At 43.2% G+C, this 22,984-nt stretch overlaps 1 protein-coding gene across 1 annotated transcript in view; it reads right to left on the bottom strand.

Moving 5' to 3' along the window:
* Positions 1-2,465, bottom strand: part of dph6 (diphthamine biosynthesis 6) — a 240,268-nt gene extending 237,803 nt beyond the window's left edge. The window contains exon 1 of the mRNA XM_078563270.1: positions 1,950-2,465. Coding sequence (XP_078419396.1) covers positions 1,950-1,972 — 23 coding nt within the window. The 5' untranslated portion in view covers positions 1,973-2,465. The remainder of the gene's footprint in view (positions 1-1,949) is intronic.
* Between the last annotated feature and the right edge of the window lie 20,519 nt (positions 2,466-22,984).

The following is a 22,984-nucleotide window of genomic DNA, read 5'->3' as shown; positions in this document are numbered from 1 at the left end:
GTCATCACTACACATTCACATTTAAAGTATTTCAGCTCATTTGCAGAAATATTCAGGACGTCAGCTCAGTTCCTTGTTAAACTTTAATGATAAGCAGATACAAATGTCGGTATCAACAACTTAAATTTATACATCGCCTTTAAACAGCTGAGAAAGTTTCAAGGTGCTTTAGAGAAGTGTAACATGAATGACAAAAATCAACGCCAAACCAAAGTAGTAGCCATTAGGAGGAGTGATTAAAAGAGATGGGTTTGAAATAGATTCTTAAGGGAGGTAGAATCGGGAAGGGAATTCCAGAAGTCTGGCCAGCAAAATCATTAGCCAATGGGGCAAAGAAACATGTGGGTTACATAAAAGGACAGAGTTGGAGGAACAAAAGGTTCTCAGGGGATTGTAGGGCTGGAGGAGGCCAGGGAAATAGGAAGGGGCGAGCTCATTGGAGGATTTGAGCATCAGGATGAGTTTTAATTTGAACAGGAGGGGCAGCACTAGTCAGCAAGCACAGGGATGATTGGTGAGTAGAACGTTTGGTACAGCATCGGCACAGCAAGGCCATGCTTATGGAGGATGGAGCTTAGAAGTGCAGGCACAAGAGGATTGGAATTGTCATCTGAAGATTCTAAAGGCACGGATGAAGAGTTCAGAACGGATTGATTGAGGAAGGTTTCAGGAGCAGATGGGCTGAAGCATAGGCAGAGATGATGTTACATAGTACTCATCTAAGGGTCAAAAAGGATTACAAACAATTTAGTTCAACCTGAGACAGTTGTTGGAAAAGGAGATGGAATTAGTGCCAAGGGAACGGAGTTTGTGGCATGGGGAAAAGACTTCCCGATGTTTGACTGGGAGAAATTGAAGCTCATTGACAATTAGATGTATGCGGTCTGACAATGGAGTCTCCAGAGGGTTGGAGAGAGTTGAGTGCTTTCGGCAATCGGGGGCTGATCCTGTGTCTACTAATGTCACCCAGGGCCAGCATGTCGATGAGGAAGAGGAGGGTGGGCCAAGAACAGATCCTTGGAGGGCTCGTGGTAGCGGTACAGGTCTGGGAAGGGTACCCATTGCTAGATGTTCTGGTTGTGGTTGGATAAGTGTGGAACCAAAAGAGGGTATTCCACTGAGATGGGCAGGAAGGAGGAGTTGGAAGACGATGTTATGGTCAATTACACGAAAAACACCAACAGGTTAAGATGGACGAGAAGGAATAATCCACTACAGAGGATGTCATTTTTAACTTTAACTAATGGCCATTTCAGTACTGTGTCAGGGGAAGCCTTTTTAGAGATTCAAACATGAAGCTGTGGGAAAGGTGTTCAGGGAATGGGGAGGAAATAACACCCGGAAGAGGAACCGGGGAAATGGAATGGTAGTTTGCAAGGACTGAGGGTGGGTTTGATCGACAGATGCGATAGCAGCAGTTCTGAAAAGGAGGTAGACAGTGCCTGAGGAGAGGGAACTGATTACAATAATCAATCCACACGAGGGCTGAGGGGAAGCTGAACGAACAGCACTTCCATAGGAAAGGGATCAAAGGAGCAAGACAGAGCTCTCATGAACAAGATGAGCTTCAAGAGGCCATGAAGGAAGATGGGAGAGAATTTTTTTTTAAAATGCTGGTTTGGTATTAGAGAAGGGGCAGGAATGCAGAACAAGTGGTCTCAACCTTCTGAGCAAAAAAGTCCATGAGCTCCTCACATTTGGAGAAAGTGGATGGGACAGTGGAGAGGCAAGGTAAAGGTAAGGGGTAGTTATGGAGTCTTATCTTTGCATCCCAGGATGATCTCCTGGAGTGAGTGGTTGAACAGTTGAGCCCAATAGTGCTTGATGCAATTCAGCCAGCCAGATCTGGCAATGGTTAAAGCAGGTAGTTTTCTGATGTACTGAACAGTTAATTTCACACAGGAGAGATGTTACAAAGAGCCAGTTCTGTTGTGGACATGTTCATTTACCTGATTAAAGCAACTACTTTCATTTTGTGCAGAGGAAGTGAATCGTGCAGGGTTAAGGTCACTGATGGGGTTCCAGCACTGCTGGACTGCGTGATGCAGTGGTCTTTCACACTCTCTCCCTGGCTGTCCGAGTTCCAGTCCCTCAATCTAGCCCAGTCTCCCTCACTCTCTATCCCCAGTCTCTCTCTCCCTCCCCTTCCCTATCTTCTCTTTTGCTATCTCTATCTATATCCCTCTCTATCCCAGTCTCTCTCTCTCTCTCTCTCTCTCCCAGTCTCTCTCTCTCTCTCTATCCCAGTCTCTCTCTCTATCCCAGTCTCTCTCTCTATCCCAGTCTCTCTATCCCAGTCTCTCTATCCCAGTCTCTCTATCCCAGTCTCTCTATCCCAGTCTCTCTATCCCAGTCTCTCTATCCCAGTCTCTCTATCCCAGTCTCTCTATCCCAGTCTCTCTATCCCAGTCTCTCTATCCCAGTCTCTCTATCCCAGTCTCTCTATCCCAGTCTCTCTCTCTCTCTCTCTATCCCAGTCTCTCTCTCTCTCTCTCTATCCCAGTCTCTCTCTCTCTCTCTCTATCCCAGTCTCTCTCTCTCTCTCTCTATCCCAGTCTCTCTCTCTCTCTCTCTATCCCAGTCTCTCTCTCTCTCTCTCTATCCCAGTCTCTCTCTCTCTCTATCCCAGTCTCTCTCTCTCTCTATCCCAGTCTCTCTCTCTCTCTCTATCCCAGTCTCTCTCTCTCTCTCTCTATCCCAGTCTCTCTCTCTCTCTCTCTCTATCCCAGTCTCTCTCTCTCTCTCTCTATCCCAGTCTCTCTCTCTCTCTATCCCAGTCTCTCTCTCTCTCTCTATCCCAGTCTCTCTCTCTCTCTCTATCCCAGTCTCTCTCTCTCTCTCTATCCCAGTCTCTCTCTCTCTCTCTCTCTATCCCAGTCTCTCTCTCTCTCTCTATCCCAGTCTCTCTCTCTCTCTCTATCCCAGTCTCTCTCTCTCTCTCTATCCCAGTCTCTCTCTCTCTCTCTATCCCAGTCTCTCTCTCTCTCTCTATCCCAGTCTCTCTCTCTCTCTCTATCCCAGTCTCTCTCTCTCTCTCTATCCCAGTCTCTCTCTCTCTCTCTCTCTCTATCCCAGTCTCTCTCTCTCTCTCTCTCTATCCCAGTCTCTCTCTCTCTATCCCAGTCTCTCTCTCTCTCTCTATCCCAGTCTCTCTCTCTCTCTCTATCCCAGTCTCTCTCTCTCTCTCTCTATCCCAGTCTCTCTCTCTCTCTCTCTCTCTATCCCAGTCTCTCTCTCTCTCTCTATCCCAGTCTCTCTCTCTCTCTCTCTCTCTATCCCAGTCTCTCTCTCTCTCTCTCTCTCAGTCTCTCCCTCTATCTATCCCAGTCTCTCTCTCTCTATCCCAGTCTCTCTCTCTCTCTCTATCCCAGTCTCTCTCTCTCTATCCCAGTCTCTCTCTCTCTCTCTATCCCAGTCTCTCTCTCTCTCTCTCTATCCCAGTCTCTCTCTCTCTCTATCCCAGTCTCTCCCTCTATCTATCCCAGTCTCTCTCTCTCTCTCTCTATCCCGCTGACCGGGTCCTCGCTGCCAGGACCCCGGGACTTTGCTGCCCTCGCGGCGCCTGAACGGAAGAAACTCCCGGGATTTTGGCGGCGGCCCCGGGAACCCCGCCGCCAACTCCCTGAGCGGGAGGAGCAGCCGCGAAATCCCCCGGGCGAGGGGATCCTGAGGGCAGCTTAAAACCCGAGGAAATGCCGATGTGGCAACGATGCGGCCGACTATCACATTTAAAGGGGAGGTGCAAGATCAATTTCTGTTTGGCCAAACAAAAAACAAGAGGCAAATCAATGTGGGAAATGATCATTTGCTGCTGAGCAATGGAATAGTCATATTACATTTCATCCTATTGTTACATGTGACTTTCAAGAAATGTGTCTGTGATATAACCCTATAAATAATGACATTGCTAATTAACTCTATAATAACACTAGAATTAACCCTTACAGTACCCTTCAAAAACACACCCCACTCTTAAAATCCACATGCACAGATTGTAACTGACTCCAAAATTCAACACCAAGCTATCAGCGAAACTGCAGCTTGTTAGAGATGCTAGAAAATATGAAGTATTTAATGGCCAATTTGGACTGCTGTCGTTTAATTCAATAATTTGAGGTGCTATTGGTTAAACAGGCAGCAAGGTCTAGTGGTGCATTGGGTAGTGTTCCTACCTCTAGGCCAGGAGTCTCTGGGTTCAAGTCTCACTCCAGGACTTGATGGTCAAGGAAGGTGCATTCATATTGTGGCCAAACAAGTTGGTTATCGGCCTGTAATTGTGTGCCAGATGGCAGGTGGTAAAGAGCTGGAGAGTTTCCTGGTCAGATACTGCAAAAGGAAATGCCAAACAACTGCAGTACTTTTTCAAGCATAACCATGGATCAATCCAATGGAGGTCCATGGTCACCAATGCCCTCTTAGGGCATGGTAGCTGAAGGAGGAGGATTGGTTACTGACTACACATTTGCTGCTCCAGGTACCATCTTTGCTACACTAAGATAAAAGCAAAATACTGCAGATGCTGGAAATCTGAAACAAAAACAAAAATTGCTGGAAAAACTCGGCAGGTCTGACAGCATCTGTGGAGAATCTCTCCATCTCTCCACAGATGCTGTCAGATCTGCTGAGTTTTTCCAGCAATTTTTGTTTTTGTACCATGTTTGCTACAATCGTCTCCAGTTCTAGCTGCCAATTGCTCCACCTCCAAAAACATCCTTTACTCTGTGGCAGCCCTCTACTGCCTGGAAGAGGGTGAAGAAGATGTGGATGGTGGTCAGAGGGGTTATCACACCATACAAAAAGGCTGACACAAATCTACAGTTATCTGCTACGCCACATCTGTAGATCAAAGCATTCCTATCTTAAGTTGCCCAGACAGCACTGCTGTGATTTACCAGGGAGATTACCAGATGTTTCAAGCCTCCACCCAATACTGGCATGGCACTAAGTGATGTAGTTAAAAATGACAATGGCACTTAATTTCATTGCCATAGATCTTTCCAGGGTATACAAGGGGACATAACATTTAAGTCAATCTGCATTGAGCTGGTTACAAAAGCTACATTAGTAGTGTTACCCTGTCATCTTGTTCTCTATGGAAGTCATACAAAAGCAGGAAAAGGGTGATCCAATTTTACAAACTGGCAAGATCCCCTTCCAAGGAGCCATTATGGTACTCAAATCATTATTTGTTCTCCTTTGCAGAATCCGGTAAGCAGTGATCCTACAGGTTGATGTGATTCCAAGCACATCATTATGCGTATCAATACCTGCCAACCAAATAGCTGCCACATAGCTTTCATTTTAAGGAAGTCAAGTATCCCAGGCCATTCACTGGCTGAGGTCAGGGATCAGGTTGATATTCAGGGACAACAGCTACCCTTTACAACCCAACTGCAAAACCTCAGAACACCTGGACAACTTCATGCAGTGAGGCACAGGGCGGGTCATGAGGATAGTGATATTCTGTAGGCTCAATTTGATATTTGGACTAATCGAATTGTTGAGAGTTGTGATCCACTATAATTTCATTGTGGCTTGCTGTGTCCTTTACAATCTCACCATTGGAAAGGGTCTTCATCTTATAAAGGTGGAGGAAGACAAGCAGGACCAAGAGTAGAGAGCTCAGCAGCCTGAAGCTTCCAAAACCATGAAAACCAAGAGAACAATAAGGAATTCATGGCAGCTGCTAGACAAATATAGAAGCTTGTAATAAGGAACAACATTCTGTAACATGATTCTCTACCCAGTCTAGGCACAGATATTACATTGGGATTTTCCATAAAAATTAAGTCTCAATAACACTAACACGTGACCCTCTCTATTTACTTCTCCTTAGGATGAGAACTGCCATCTCATCATTCTATCCTATCACATTGTTCAAACTGGATAACAATGTATAATGTGCTTTCTAATGTGACTCTTTCTACTATTACATGTCCTGTATTAATTTTATCTTTTACCCGGAACCTCCTATTCCTTCTCAGTGCGACCTTAGGGTGAGAGGTTCAGAGGTGGAAGGCTGATCTTTTGCCATAAAAGCCTTTAAGGCCTTAGATGGCTCTCTCCCTGATACACCCAAAGTCCCAGAGAGAGACCTGCCCAAGGTTGCATTTCATCAGCAATGGCATGGTCACCCTTGCCCAGGTTGTTTTCACCAACTGTTCAAGCATTGAGGAGCTGACAAATGGGCACACACCTTGAGCAGTCTTTAGAGGCAGCACATTTATGCATGTCTCCAATTGCCAATCCATTAATACTGGGTCACTGATTAACAAGAAAGCAGACCAAGTGGTACCACTCAGATTTCTGAAGCCCTCAGAGAGATTTGTCTGGATTCCAGGCCCAATGGGTTGCGAAGTATTGGAGATATCATGATCAACTCACAGATCACTGCCAAGACCTTCAGCAACAGTATGTATGCTGCCATGCCTGCAGCAATGACTACCCATCCTCTGCTTATGTGCCATCTGCTGCCAATGCCCTGAAGCTTCCCAGCACTTTTGACTCAACTGTGGACATCCAACATGATGCAGTGCTTGTAGTTAATGGACCCCTCCATGTGACCCCACACAAGCTTGGACTCACACAAGCCTGGACTCTTCACTGACAGCCTCACAATGGGCTGGACTTTCTGGAAGCTACTCTCTTTTCATTGCAGGACTTCTGAGATTCAGGTCCCATGACTCCTCAGCCAAGGATCGATGTATTCAGATCCTCTGGAGAGCTACAGCTGATCCCTTTGCAACAATCTGATTATCTTCCTCAACACCAATGCTCTGTGCCTCACTAAGAAATCCGACGTCAACTAACAGCAACTAATCCCTCATGGGTAGGTGTCGCTCACTAACTGATTCGTGGCTGAGGGGAAAACAATAATGCACTAAATAAGCTAATTACGTGTGAAGAAAGTACAAGTTCCAATGGTAGCAGCTTTTTGATGTTGCCGAGGCTCAAATGGAAGGAAATATAAAAAGCAGGACTTGCATTTAGATAGAGCTTTTCACAACCACCAGAAGTCTCAAGCACATTATGAAGTATCATCATGTTGGTCAGGTAGTATTCTTGGTTGTCTGGGTAGTTAACCCAATCCTATAAAGGCCATCTATTGGTGGATACCAGTGCAGGTCTGTTCTGTCTGAAGATGCCATGGTCACTGTGCACAAGGTGGGAGTGTGGATGAATGGATGACTCAAAACTTGGCTTGGCCAGTCATGGCCTCAGACCCAAACGGACTCCCATGGCAAGAGTGCTGTTAGATCCTGGGCTTTGTGGCGATGGTTGTTTGTCGCAGCCTGGTTCTCACGATAGTGGTCCTCTTTTTCCTGCATATTTTCTATCTCTGTTGGTATGTAGGAGACTCGGGAGCTGTGTGTGTAATTTCCTGACCATTAAGAGTCCTGATGGAGCCAGACCATTTTGCAGTGGTGTAGACCGGTAACTCAGTAAGGCCAGGTTGATGTCATTATTTTTCTTCAACAAGGATTTGACCGTACAATCCCTCTTTCAGCCTTCTCATTGGCCTGTGGGTAACTGGGCAAGGTGGACACAGCCGTATGTCTCAGTGAAGCTTTTGAAGCAGTCATTGGCAAACAGTGGACCGTTGTCATAGACAACCAAGTCAGGGATGCCATGCAAAGAATTCCTTGAGCATAACCTTAACGGCTGCCAAGGTGGGTTCGTGCAGCCATTTGACATCGATCCACCGAGAGTAATAATCCACAATGATAAGGGAGGTTTTATCCTTGAAAACAAAAAAGTCCATCCTGAAGCATTCCCATAGTCAGGATGGGAGGGGGGACTGCATCAGTGGTTCCTTGCGACCTTGTCTATGGATGGCACAAGTAGTACAATTGGAAATCATGGCTTCAATAGCTTTGGAGATGCTTGGTCCCCAGACCGAATTGAGAGCCCTAACCCTGCACTTGGTGATACCCAGGTCCCGGGTGTAACTGTTGGAGAATGTCTAGCCTGAGGACCGTGGGAATGACAATTCGGGCACTGTAGACCAACAAGTCATTCATAAGACTAAGGTGTCGTCACTGTTTGGAGTATTGCTTCAGTATACAATTGCCGGGAACATATGCAGTCCGCACTGCTCCCATATCCGTTCACACTCGGCATCAGCTTCCTGGGCTGCTTGAATTTCTTCTCGTTTCTGATGGTCGCCGTGAGGATCTTGGTGGGCAAGGAGATGTTAGGACTCCAAGCCCTCAACAAAGTGTACATCATTTGGTGAAGGCTTCCCTACAGGAATGTGGGAGAAAGCATCAGCTGTGATTTGGTCTTTACCTGGGGCATATTCAGGAGTAGCATCAAACCTCATGAGTGGTAATCGAAACCTTTGAATGCAAGGTGGCATCTTCACTAATTCTTTAGTGTTAAGCAGCGTGGCTAATGGCCTATGATCTGTCTGGATGGTAAACTTAGTCACAGGATGTAATCCAAAAACCTTTTGCAATCCAGGGTGACTGCCAGGGCCTTTTTTCCAATGACAGCTTACTGCTTCTTTGTATCAGTCAGTGCCTCGAGACATTATATACCGGTCTGTGAGAGCCGTCTGGCTGAATTTGGAACAATACGTCCCCTAGGCCAATGGACAATATGTCAGCTGCGAGTATGATGGGTAGGTTGGGTTCATAATGGGGCCAGTGTTTCCCTGGACGTGAGTTTGTCTTTGATTGTGTGAAACACCCTCTGTTGGTGTTCATCCCAACACCGGGCCTGCTTGAGGATTTGTCGTAATGGTTTGTTGATGTGTGCAAGATTGGGCAGGAATTTAGCCAACTGATTGACCATGCCCTTGAAACACTGAAGCTCTGTGACGTTAAGGTGCCATGGGAAATCCTTGATGGCTGCATTTTTCTGGGGATCTGCATTAACGCCAGATGTGCAAACAATATGGCCTCTGAAGCTGATTGTGGATTAGAGAAAGCACATTTATGATTGAGTGTAAGGCCCACGGCTGTAAACATTGTAACACTATTCACACTCGGAGTCATGCTCCAAAGTGGTGGATCCATGAATGACAATATCATCCATATGACAGATGACTCCTTCCAGCCCTTCCAAAATGCCAGCCAAGGAAAGTTGAAAGATCTCAGGTGCTTAGGCCATTCCATATGGAAGTCGATTGAGACAATACCTCCAGAAAGGTGTGATGAATGTTGTTAGCAATTTGGATTCCTTGTCTAATAAGAGCTGTTAGAAACCGCTGTTAGCATCCAGTTTAGTGAAAACCGAGCTCCTCGTGAGCTTGACCAAGCTTTCGTTGACAGATGCCATAGAGTGGATCTCCCTTTCAACTGCCTTGTTCAACTGTGTGAGGTCAACACCAATGCGCCATTCGACTTGGATACAGGTACCATGCCCGAGCACCAGTTGTGTTACTGGTGATATCGCCCCCTGGATCAATCTCTTGTCACCTTTTCCAAGAGTGGGTGTGGGGCCTTTTGTGAAGTAAGCAAACGCACTGGATTGACATTTGGATTTAAGGTGATGTGGTAAGCCATTTGGAGCTTCAGCAGACCTATGAATAGTTTTGGGAATTCCCTGTTGAATTTATCTGGTTTGTCCTGTCTGTTCAGCTCTTCCAACTTGTAAATAATTTGCAAATTTGAGCAGGCTGTCCAGCTCAGTAATGAGCACTCCTGACTTTGGATAACATAAAGAATTTCTGTAATTTCTCTTTCCGTATCATGAAATATAGCAGTCATCTGTCCTCGCACCTTCAGTGGGATGCACCCTGGACCGTGGAGCTCAATGGCAGAGGGCTGGAGAATCTGAGAGTTCAGCCACTGCTCGGTATCAGAAAGAATTGACACGCCTGCTCTCGTGTCTAATTGAATATTCATCTCATGGCCATTAACCATGTTAACTGTCCTCCAAAAATTCCCCTTGAACTTCGCAATATTGACTGAGGAAGGCACGTCATGCTAGTCCGTATCTTGTATTTCTTGGACACTGATTGACCGGACTGGTCTCTCGCTAATTTCTTGAGCTGGAATTGAAAGCTTTCTGCTGTGGCATACCCCTTAAAAATGGCCCTGCCTGCTGCAGGAATGGCACTCTGCGTTTATGGCGGGACAGTCATCGCGTTGATGGTGTTTTCTCGCTGATGGGGTCATAACAGGAGCACTGGATAATGGCAGCGACGCGCCCCTCTTCATTCCGGGTTTGCTTTTTAGCGGGTGCACTGGTGTCTCTATTGCTCACAAACTGGACTGAGTCAGCGCTCTGACTCCATCAAGGTTCTCCATCACCCCGCATTAAAACTCAATTCTACTTCCATAGCTCAGTCTGTCTCACTAGATCCTCTCTGGACTACAGGAAATCAGATAAGGCTTCATCAAGCACTCCCACCACAATGTGGCCTAGGATGAGTTCATCCTTTAGAGTCTCATACTCATAACCTTCAGCTGATCGATACAGGCCATTAATGAAAAAATCAATATTTTCTCCAGATTCCTGGGTGTGCCTGTCAAACCTCACCTGGTCTATAACAGTGTTCTTCCAAAGATGGAAATACAAATCGAAGGTCTTAAAAATCTCTTCATAGGTTGCTGTGTCCTCATTAACACCCTGTCTTATTAAAATGTCATCTGGGCTGCTGCCAATAAAATAGAGGAGTGTGCTGACCTGTTCTTTACCAGGCTTCTGTGCTAACCCTGAAGCAGTTCTATACTCGCTGAATCTGCTATGCCAGTTTTCCCAGTGTGCTGTTTGGTTGGGCCCATCCATGCGGCCAAAGGATTCGGATAGAGGTGGGACTTGCTCCATGATTATCTGTTACTTTTAGTTGACTGTCTTGGAACTCCATTGAAGCTTTTCCCTCCGATTCTCAGCCACCGTCATTCCCTGCCTGTCTTGTATTCCATGGCTTTCACTTTCACGCCATTGTCAGTTTCCCCGGGGCTCCATGGTATTCGGTAGGTTTACCGCTGCCACCATGATGTGTCATCGTAAACAGTCCCAGAATGTGTTTAACATAGACTGCTGGAAACAGGGCCTCTAGGCACTTTCAAATATTTATTAACTATGTATAACTGTGCACAGGGATAGAAATGCCCGAGGCTCCTTCAAGGACCATCGCTCGCTTGAGCTCTGACATCACTGATGATGTATATTAGCTATTAGCATAATAGCTATTAACCCTTTATATTACACTTTACAGGAAATGAAATACTTTTGAAGAGTACTTACTGTTGTCCTGTAGGAAACACAGCAGCCAATATGTGCACAGCTAACTCTAACAAACAGCATTGCGGTAATGACTAGATAATCTGCTTTCTTGTGGTGTTGATTGAGGGATAATTTTTTAGCCAGAACACTACAGATAACTTGCCTGCTCTTCTTCAAAATAGTGCCATGAGTTGTTTCACATCTATCTGAGCAAGCAGATGGGAACTAGTTTTAATATCTCATCCAAAAGACAGCAACTCCAGCAGCGCAGCACTCCCTCAGCATTGCACTAGATTATCAGCCTTCATTTTGAGCTCCTGTTGTGGGACTTGAACCCCAAACCTTATGACTGAGAGGCAAGAGTGCAACCAACTGAGCTCCCAGTTCAAGTGGAGAAACTTGCTTGGATGCCTTAAATGGAAAATGCTAAAAGTAGTTTCTAAACAGCTTGACAGATGCTTATGCCAAATGATTGTATTTGAGTGACAGATTCTGATAAGACTTGATGTGAAGATTTTACCTGACAAATTTGTGGTTATCATATCCACCTCCACCCCAACCCTTTTGAGCCCCCCACTCCCTCATCAGCTCTCCATCTTTCCAAGTTTCCTCCATTTGCCTGTTCAGTTGTTGCAGGTTTTTCTCCTCGAAGGCCCTGTTAGCTTTCATATGCCCCCTGCATGCTTTTTTTTTAAATTGTATACATGCTGCTACTTCAAGGGAAGGGTCCAGTGTAGGAAAGCACTCTGCCTGCATCATTTATTAAAAGTCCAGCCTGTTATGATGCGGCAGATGATCTGTGCCAGGCGGACCAAATCCACAAGGGAAACTTGGTTGCGCTATCACAACGGTTTTGCAATTTGTATTTATTATGAGATGCGTGCATTGACTTCAGAAGTAATAAGTCCACCAAGAGCTTTAAAGATTTTTAAAAATTAAATTAATATATTTATTAACAAAATATAAATGATTTCAAGTACATATATAAGATTACAATTACTTACTACTATCATAACTCCTAAAATTCCTAATTAACCTGAACCCCCAATTATACTCCCTTTAAGGCAACAGTCCAAAATAGATTTTAGATTTAAAACAACTCAGCAAGTTAACACAATACCCACTTGACAGTGGAATTCCAAATGGCTTTTCTCCAACTTCAGTTTGCCTTTTAACACATAGCCTTTCATTCTCCTTTATATATGTTTCTCTTTTTAAAATGTAAATTCTATTGTTCCATATGTCTTTGAAAGTGTATCTTCCTCATCATATAAAATCTTTCATGTTGCCAATATATTGTCAGTAGCATTTGGGAAAAATAAACACATTTCTTAGCCTTGCTTATCTGGCTAGTTGCAATCAGATTAAGATCCCTTTGAAATCCAAATCTCTTCATTTATCTAAAAATACAAATTCCCCTTCACACCTTACATGCTAAGCCAGTATCCATGTTTACTCATTAGCATGTCAAGCACCTAGCTTCTTTTGATGATCTCAAACTTGCAGTCCACTTGACTCCAAACATAATTAAATCACATACAGACCCAACTATACTTACCCCCATAAACCCACTTCACAATAAACCAGAAAAATATCATGAAAATGATTATACTTTCATTACAAACCCAGGAATCAGTGAAGATTCCTAAATGTGACTGATTAGAGATATGAGATTGAATAAATCACTGAAATCCTTTGCACATGGAGCATATGAGTTGAGGAATATTTTCTTGCGAGGAAGAAGCTGTGAAGAATCATTTGCTTCCTTGTGGAGACTTGAGAGAAAGAAGATGGTGTGATATGCGGCTAAAGAAAGTTTGATGACACTAGTTCTAATGCATTCACCATACTAACGGAAAGTTATTAATGTTCAGTCTTGGTGAGGTCATTGGCATTTACTTTCTCTGCTGCCCTGATAAGCTAGGCCTGTACTGTACACCTTGCTGGTTTACTGTCCACTGTGCAAAGCAGACCTTTGCTCCTTCCCTTTGTTTCAGGCTGTACCACTCCCAGAGTATTCTATGAGCTTGGGGTCTCTGTCCCTGGAATACGACCTGTTTAGTTTCTTCAGCTTCTCTATTTTGAAGATGAATGTCATGGCTGCTGCTCCTGCTGCTGCAGTGAGTTAAATGCTGCACCTGCACTGGATTTGCCTCCCACCCACACATTAGCCACTAACAAAGAGTGAAAATAATGATGGGAGCTCATCAACAATCATACAAGGGGTCAGACCCAGAAAAAGTGGGTGGATTCACAGTAGGGTCACTTGGACCAGCTAAAATGCAGTCTTGGTACCATCTTAGAGCTAAACCCAATGAAAAGTAAAATCTGGATCATAGCTTCTCCTTTGCATCATTTACTAGTTTGGTCTCAGATGTTAGTTTGCTTTAGCAAAGAGTGTCCTGGTTCATCGGTCAAATAGGCTTTCACCCACTGAGTTTTCCAATATCACTTGCTATAATGTACCAGTTCAAAAAATGTGCATGCTTTTATGCTTTTTCTAGAAGTGCTTTAGCAACTATAACAGCCTTGACTGTGGATGCATTGCTGAGCTAATGGCATGACTGAGCTCACAGGGGGTAATTTAGAAATCAATGGCAATGTAAATTGGGCAGATTCTACAATTGGTGGGTGATCCACTTCACCAGTTTACTGCCCAATCAGTGAATGTACAAAGTAACTCTTTTGAGTTATCAACAGATCGCATGTAACTCTTTCGAGTACATTCACAGTTCTTGGTTTCCAGGAGTGGGACATGAACCCACAACCTTCTGATTTAAAGGCGAAGGTACTATGAACTGAGCCACAGCTGACACCTCGAATGTACAAAGTATCCCACCCTGCTGCAGAATTGTTGGAATTGCTTTGAGTTAAATAGTGATTAGTAATAGTCTTTGTGGAATACCAGGGTGTGCAAGTTTTTAAAATCTTATCCATAACTTATTTTATCAAAGAAATCAGAATAATGGAACATATCAATTGCTTTTTCAATTAACTTCAAACAGAGCTTACCCTATTTTCTCCCAGGCACTTCTGGTACTTGGTGCCTAATAAATGGTTTCATTTGCTGTTTGACATAGAACTGGTTGCATATATCATAGCTAAATATTTAAGTCTTTGTTCATAGCTAAATATGTAAGGCTAGCAAATAACTTCTCTAGCTCTCTAAAGACAATCTTGGGTCCCGATGTGGCTTGAATGAATTCTAAGCTTCATCTCTTCTGTCATGTGGAGTTGTGTAACTGTTCAATCTACCTTGAATATTAGTCCATCCCATCTGCTTAGTTTGTCTTTAATGTTGAAATACAAGGAGTCTCTTGTGTGTCAGGCCTTCTTTTGCTAATTGCCATTCTCAACAACTTAACCTCTTTATCTAATCCAATAGTTTGCTAAATCTTCATCATTCCGGCTTCAGGTAGGTGTACACTCTCTTGCTAGTTTTGATCTCCTTTTCATTTTCCTATGATGGTTCAACTGACCTTGTTGTCAACTTTTCTAGTAATGTGAGGTAGAAATTCTTTACATATGTCTGCAAAAATGTCTTATTTCAGTTGCACAGACAATTGAACTTGTATTAGTGAAGACATAAGCTTCCTTTCTCTCGAATGAAGAATTTTCTTCATTCTATCCTTGATCAGTTGCTACCGTTTTTGTTGGACTGACTTTCGAAGCACTTCTTGTTTCTAATGATGGCCCTGCTCATCTGTCCCATCACTGCCATCCTCCATGACAGTAGCCCCTTACTAATTTTCAAGTTGCCAAATAACATTTTCTAGAAAAATCCACATGAACTGTAGAGATTCTGAAAAATCATCTGCAATGGCTATGAATAGTTTCCTTTTCACTATTGGAGGTAAAACATCATCTATGATTTGAAGTGAATACATTTGTGATGGATAGTGAATGCCTTTGGCACCTTTGTTAAATGGCATTGATCAATGCACAGACATGCTCTATCCCCTTTCACTGCCATCACCAATGAAGAGACTGTGTCTTCTGGGACACTGAATTTTGCATCAGCAAGTTCGCTTACTGGCTTATATAGCAATTGGAGTCACAAATAGCCGCAGTTTCTTGGCTGACGTTAGTGTCGGTGAGACGTTGGGATGAATTAGTGGGTGCAGGGGCCTTTCCGTTCCTTTGAAGACTTCCTGATGCTTGGTCATTAAATTTCATTTTCTCATGGTTTATTCGCACAAGTTGCATATTTTGAATGACAAACCATGGAAAATAGGTCAACATCCACGTAGCTCTATTTGAAATTTGATGTGGTGTTATTTATTGTTCTTGGGGTTTTTAACGCTGCCTTTCTTTGCTTCAATGGCCTCCGTTTTGTCAAACCCAAGCAATGAGATGTTATAATGCTGACGTTCCCTGCATCATGAGAAAGATACACAAGTACCCATTCTTAGAGAAAACATCAACAGTAACAGCGCAGCCTAGCCTAGAATCTGATTCGCTTGTTGTTTATGAGCACATTGGCATATTGGGATAACAATTCTGATGTGCTACTCTACATGCCATATCTTTCCAGTTTATGTTAATTTTTTAACATTTTTAATTTTTCCTCCCTTTTGTTCAGCTGAAGAAGTTGATTCACTCTAGGGTAGAACTCTGCAGGTGTCTGAAGTATCTCACCCGTGTATGAGGCATGACAATGAGTGTGAACCATGTTATAAACTGGTGGAAGCATCAAAACCAAGCCAAACACTATTGACATCAAATCCCAGACACTTCTACTGATGAGACTTCTTTTAAATTCATTCACAGGATGTAGGCATCATTGGCAAGGCCAGCATTTATTGCCCATCTCTAATTGCCTTGAGAAAATGGTGATGAGCCACTGTATTGTACTTCTGCAGTCCATGTGGTATAGGTACATCCACAGTGCTGTTAGGAAGAGAGTTCCAGGATTTTGACCCAGCGACAGTGAAGGAACGGCGATACATTTCGAAGTCAGGATGGTGAGTGACTTGGAGGGGAACTTCCAGGTTGTGGTGTTCCCATGTGTCTGCTGCCCTTGTCCTTCTAGGTGTTGGAGGCTGAGGATCTAGCAGGTCCTGTCGGAGAATCCTTAGCAGTTGCTGCTGTGCATCTTGTACATGGTACTCACCGCTTTCACGGTGCACAGTGGTTGAAGGAGTGACTGGTTAAGGTGGTGGATGGGGTGCCAATCAAGCAGCTGCTTTGTCATCGATGATGTCAAGCTTCAAGTATTGTTGGAGCTGCACGAATCCAGACAAGTGGAGAGTATTCCATCACACTCCTGACTTGTGCCTTTCAGATGCTGGATGTGCTTTGGGGAGTCAGGAGGTGAGCCACTTTCAGCAGAGTACTCAGTTTTGCTCTGGTAGCCACGTTATTTATATGGCTGATCCAGTTCAGTTTCTGGTCAATGATGACATCCAGGGTGCTGATGGTGAGGGATTGGTAATGCTGTTGAATGTCAAGGGGAGATGGTTAAACTGTATCTTGTTGGAGATGGTCTTTGCCTTTCACTTATGTGGTGCATGTGAGCTCGGGCTGCTTCAGTATCTGAGGAGTTGTGAATGGTACGAATATTGTGAAATTATCAGCGGACATCTCCACTTCTGACCTTGTGATGGAGGGAAGGTCATTGATGAAGCAGTTGAAGATGGTTGGGCCGAGGACACTACCCTGAGGAACTCCTGCAGTGATGTCCTAGGGCGGAGATGATTGGCTTCCAATAACCACAACCATCTTCATTTGTGCTAAGTATGACTCCAACCAGTGGAGAGATTTTGCCCTGATTTCCATTGATTTCAATTTTACCCAGGGACCTATATGCCACACTCCATCAAATGCTGCCTTGGTGTAAAGGACGGTCACTCTCACCTCACCCCTGAAAGTCAGCTCTTTTGTCCATGTTTGGCTCAAGGTTGTGATGTAGTCTAGAGCCAAGTACTGAGGCAGGACCCAATCTGAGCGTTGGTGTGCCGGTTATTGGTTGGTGAGTAAGTGCTGCTTGATAACACTGTTGCTACACCTACCATCACTTTACTCATGATCAAGGGTAGACTGATGGGATGGTAATTAGCCAGATTGGATTTGTCCTGCTTTTTGTAGACAAAGAGATAGTGAGCGGTAGCAGGGAACCTGGATGATTTTTATCCATCCCCAACCCACCGGTGCTGAAGAGAACACAAGCACTCTCATTACTTCCCTGATAGAGACTGTCTGACTCGACACAAAGCAGAAATTATATCTGGGACCTTCTGAGTCAGTCCTGTTCAGTACAATAAAGGCAGCACAACTACCAACTGATCCATCGGGGCTCTCACACTATGCCAATTCTGTGAAACAATTATAAAGATTACATTGATGGTGGTTTAGTGATGGTAAAAGGCCATCAATTTCAAATGGAAATTAATACTGAACAATCCATGTCCCAGGTCATGCATAAACAGATTACTAAATTATGCAACGCGGGTATTCAGATGTCAGTGTGGGGGCGTGTTCACATAGTGGTTCTTTTACCTATCAGATTTTACACTTTGTGAACTTTCAAAATTGACATTGCAACAGCTATATTTAAGCTTGCTGGGGGTTTATGTAAATAAATGTTTGCATATTCATTCCGCACAGTTTCCAAGTCGGTTTCATTAATAGGATTTGTTTTTCCACAGATCATTATTTATGCCAGCCAACTACAATAACACAATCCTGCTCAAAGATTAAATGACATTACACCAACCTACTTGATCTTACATTCATAATGTTACTTCACAGCCAAGACCAGTGTCTCTTGTGAGTTGTTTCATGTATAATGTAATCAGGTCTCCACTTTCATACTTTGCATGAGAAATAGTCCAGTATTCATGGCTCGCTTTCATAGCGGCAGCAGTTACCTACAAATCTGAGACATTTTTTTCTAAAGTGTCATATGGGCACAGGAGATATTGTTAAAAATTCTTTCATTTGACACATTAGATATCTGCAACACGTTTATAGATCTCCCAGGGAGATGAGTGTGACAACCATCAAACCTGCTTTCAACCCTTCATTAGCATCGAGGATTCAATTCTGTAAGGAGAAAAGTTGGTAAAAGTTGGTTAAAGGATCGTCATCTTTTGGTTCCTTGCTGGGCTGTATTTTTAGGCCATTGGTACATTATTGGGTGGCTCAAAAGTAGATGTTGTTTCTGACTTTCAAGTCCTTGAGTCAAAGCATTACACAAGTGCCAAGTGGTCTTCCACATGTTCAATAGTGCCCTCCTTAATGGCGGGTGTAGTCGCTGTAAGTGCTTCTAAGGAAATATATCTTTTATCTGATTTGAATAAAGGCTGACTATCAGCACAGACACCTCTACACGACTGTTCCTGTGTTTTTATCAAAGGTGTCAGGAAAAATAATGTGGACCATAAGCAAAGCTAAGGTCACTAAGACTCAGTGAACGCTGATATAAGGACAGGGGTTCCTTGGTTATGAACCCAAGTCTCCCATCGGGGAAAGTTTCTTTATAAAATGATTGCAAAAAATAAGTAAAATCTCTGCAGGGGGTTGGACGTACAACCCCATGCACAACAAAACTACAAAGCCACAAAAAATGCTCATTGTCACTGAGTTGACAGTTTTGACATGGATGCTTTCCTTCGTGTCTTGATTTGAAATGTCATTCCTAATTTGGAGAAAGCATTATTTTGTGCTTAGAACAAGAGTGATATAGATTGCCAGACTGTAAAGATTTCATCCAGAGCTTGAGTGGCCCCCCATATAGAACTGGGATTTTCTGTCAGTATTTAAATTTCAGTTTTCCGCATTGTGATATCAAGATAAACATTTAATTCTTTGGTTAATACTGTCATCGGATGCATTAATAGGATATGACACCTGTGCACAATTCCTCCAAATTTTAGTGCGTATTTCACTGGTTGAACTATTCTATTCAGTGTATAATACATATAATTGTTTGTTATGATGAATGGTTCTGCAGATATTGAATGAGTCCCTAATCAATACTCATATTATTTTCTCAATTTAAAGCTTCTTTTGAAAGTTTTTTTTAAAGTGTAAACATTCTTAAGTGATTACACTGCAAGTCAAGGATGTTTTAGAAAATACTTTCCAGTACAAATAAAAGAAAAGCTGTAATGTTTGTTCCAATTAATAAATATCTCCAGATTGACAACGTTTTTATTCCCCCTCAAGGTTTTTGTTCTTCCTGACTGAAATAGCTGCATTCACCACAAATCCCACAAAAGGACTTGCAAATAAGGAGAAGTTGCAAGTGCTTTCGTGGAATCACAACTCATTTTAAAATCTGCCTATTATTCTTAGATCAAGCTGTATATCGTGAGTGCTTGGTTGACAAGGTTTAGATTGCCTCCCACAAGGTTTTACATCTTGCAGAATAACTGCCTAATAAGGAAATATGTGGTTTGTTCATATCTTGTTTCCAGTATCATCTTAAGGATGTTGAATAAAAACACATATAGCTAACGTTTCTACTGAAATGATTCTGCTCCAATGCTTAAAACAACTATAGAGCAAATTGCTTTACAGATAAAAATTGTATTTCCCCCAATTGCAGTATTTTTATCCCTGGGTGCAGATCATTGCAAAACTTTCACCATTATTCAGGTTGAAGTTAACACTGGTGGAAAACTACTGATCTGATGCAGAACAAAAGGCTAAGACTGAATATCTGTACAGAATTATTTTTTAAAAATCAACCAAAAGACAAAAACAATCTGCCATTCATTTCTGGGCCTTTACCCTGACATAGGAACAAATTCATTAATTTCCTCAATCTACTTTCACTTTTTTCATTGCTCTTGGTACGTTCCTGTGATGCTGTCCTTTTCCATCTAAGGAAGAAGTTAACTCAGCTTACGATGCTGTTCACCTGCCACTGGAAGGAGGTTGAAGAATAGCTTAGTGTCAGTCAGAATGATGCATTTCCCCAGTTCCACATGAGCCCCAGCCGCGCTAACACAGTTATGAATGAAGGCTCAAGATGTGGGTCACCACCGGTATCAACCAACATCCAGTTTGTCCTTGCTACAGCGCATTGGAGCAGGTGGATGGCATCATATGACTTCACTTGTAATTTTCTTATTTTCACAGGCTGGGGGGCTGATAGGATGCTTCTAAAATATTTTAAAAACATTTAAACATGTTTAGCCAGCTGATGGAGCGTGAAGCAATGAAGCCTTGTACCTGGTATGCTGGAGCTGACGTTGGGTAATAGGCAGGAGTGGATGGGATTCTGAGAATGTGTGTGTGTTAAGATGGCCGAATGTGCCTGAGATTATAGGTGGGGGAGGGAGGGGTTGCACAAGATGATGGGTGAGTATGAATATGATCTTGGAAGTTGATCTGAGGTGGTGTACAAAACCTAGAATCTGAAAGATGTTTGCTTTTCGTCAAATGCTCCCTGTTTAATTTTACTTCAACAAACGTAACAAAATATGGTTTGGTTTTGAAACAGAATACAAAAAAATATGATTTAGAGATCAAGGTATGAGTGGATGGTGAGCAACAGTCTATCACAATTAAAGTAATGATGAATATTCTGGTGTCTGGTATGTAGAAATTACAATTAGCTTGTACATGCCCTCAATACATAAGTCAAACTTATTTTCAATGGAACCTTGTTAAGGCAGTAACAAAAAGAAAATAAATGCATTTTATGCAACTTCATTATTTTCAATAAAAAATAATGTGCTCTTTTCAAATACTACTTTTCAATTAGGACAAAAATTCTCTTTTCTTGTTATCGCTGCTGATATCAGTGGGAGAAGCTGGGTTGGGTCTGCCCAACATAATGAATGGGTTGAACTGATATCAACAGAGATAGTTATCAACTTTGGGATCTTCAACGAACCTAACATTTTAATTGTGTCTGTTTACTCAGCTCTCTTGACCTACCAGGTTCGGTCATTTTGTCATTTCAGGGCCAGTGTCCCAATTACATCATAGGAGGTTAAGAAAGCACAGAATTAGAAATGGTCATCAGAATCATCCCTTCCACAGATCACTTCCTCACAGATCAGGCCCAATCCTTTTAATCTGCTGAGGGAAAGATTTTACAAACTTTCCCTTCCCTTATAGGCATGTTGAGCAAACCTCCAGAATAGCTATGGAACCTTGTACTCTGCATTGTATACTCACATAGTTACTTTTTTGGCATGATTTCAAGGTGCCATCAGCCCAAGAAGTATTATAATCTACACAGCATTTGATTACCTCCCTCTGCAATTATCCGTGTAACCCTCAATCCCAATCCTGACCAACTCTTCTTAAATACATTAAGCAGCATTCCATTGCCTATTTAAACTGGAGGTCTAGCTTACATATCAGTTACACACTGAGAAAAGACGAATACGTCTAGTTTCAAGTCTTGCTAGAGGCTTGCTAACTTTATGCTTGCCCTCGAGTTCAACACCCATAGTCCAAGTTAAATAACCTGCTTGTCCATTACTCCTTACATTCTCAAAACCCAGATCGGTTTCATCTCAAACTTTTATTCTCCTAACGAAATTAAGTTTGTTGAGTTTCTCTTAGCCTTAAGTCAAGCCCTGAATTCATTCGTGAATCTTCAAGAACACTTTGAAGGCAGGGTGGTGAGAACTGCATATGATAGTCTAGTGCAACCTCACCAATGATCCACATAAAGTTAGAATGACACATTTCAGTTTATAATGGATCCCATTTCTTTTACATGCTTTTTGTCACAGAAATCTACAACTTTATACAACATTAAATCAGGGAGGCTGTTATAAGAGAATAGTTAGAGGGTTGGCTTTTCAAATGGCTGCAGGATTGGGAACCGATCTGGACACAACTAGAAAATCACCCTCCCGGAGGTCGTCTTGTGATCCCGATGCATGTGGGGCAGTATGTCATTTTCAAAGGGCTGTGGGGTGGTGGTGGGGGGAGATGGGGTGGGGGGCGTGAGGGTGGGCGGGTGGGTGCGGTTAGGGTATCGTAAATCCACTCGCTGTCAATTAATACTTTTAGGAGCTTGTTAAGGGGTCCACGTGGTCAGGAATTAAATTATAATATTTCTTTTGGTGAACCTGAGCAGTCTGGTGCACGTTGGGTTTTCCATGTGGCCAAAAGAAAAGTTTATTTGTGACAAGGAAAGTTATTGTGCCTTTGGGTAATCACCAATGCATTACCTTGGTTTGGCCCGGTCAGCCACTTGAGCAATCAGTTATCCTCGATGGCCTTCTGATGAACTGCCTGCTCTAATCAGCAAAGCAGTGGCAGTCCCAACATGGCTGCCGCCTACTTTTGCCGTTGGTGCCGGGCAGGCAGCTCCCACTTCCTGGAGGCACTCAGCACCACTAATCGGGCACCGAGCTCCCTCCTACCAAATTAGGGCATTTAACATTCAAAAATATTATTGCGAGAGCGACACAATTGAGGCCCGTGTCAGGACCCGCAATTCATCCTGGTGTCAAATTCCCAGCCCCACTTTGAAAATTTGACCCGTGGCCTTGATGAGAGAAATACAGAATCCACATATAAATACTGTCACCAATGGGACAAAAAAGTGATTTTCAAATTGTTTGTTTATAACAATTATAGCACGCGCTAACTGAAATAGACATATACAGCCAGAAAGGACAGGGAATCTTGTGCTGTTGCTGGTGGTGAGCTTGGAGGGGGCATGTAATTAGGCAGGATGGCAGCGTACCTGAACTCTGTCACTTTCCCACCTCCCCTGAATTAAATTCTGGATGGGAGGGCCCATGGTGACCTTCTCGTCCCACCACCAATTCTGGCCCTTAAGCAGCCAGTCAATGACCACTTAAGGCCCTCATCCTGCTGCTGCTGG

The sequence above is a fragment of the Cetorhinus maximus genome, chromosome 18, assembly GCF_964194155.1.
Source record: "Cetorhinus maximus chromosome 18, sCetMax3.hap1.1, whole genome shotgun sequence".
NCBI classification, from domain to species: domain Eukaryota; kingdom Metazoa; phylum Chordata; class Chondrichthyes; order Lamniformes; family Cetorhinidae; genus Cetorhinus; species Cetorhinus maximus.
Note: the sequence above shows the minus strand (reverse complement) of the source record. Positions and strands in the feature narration are given on the sequence as shown.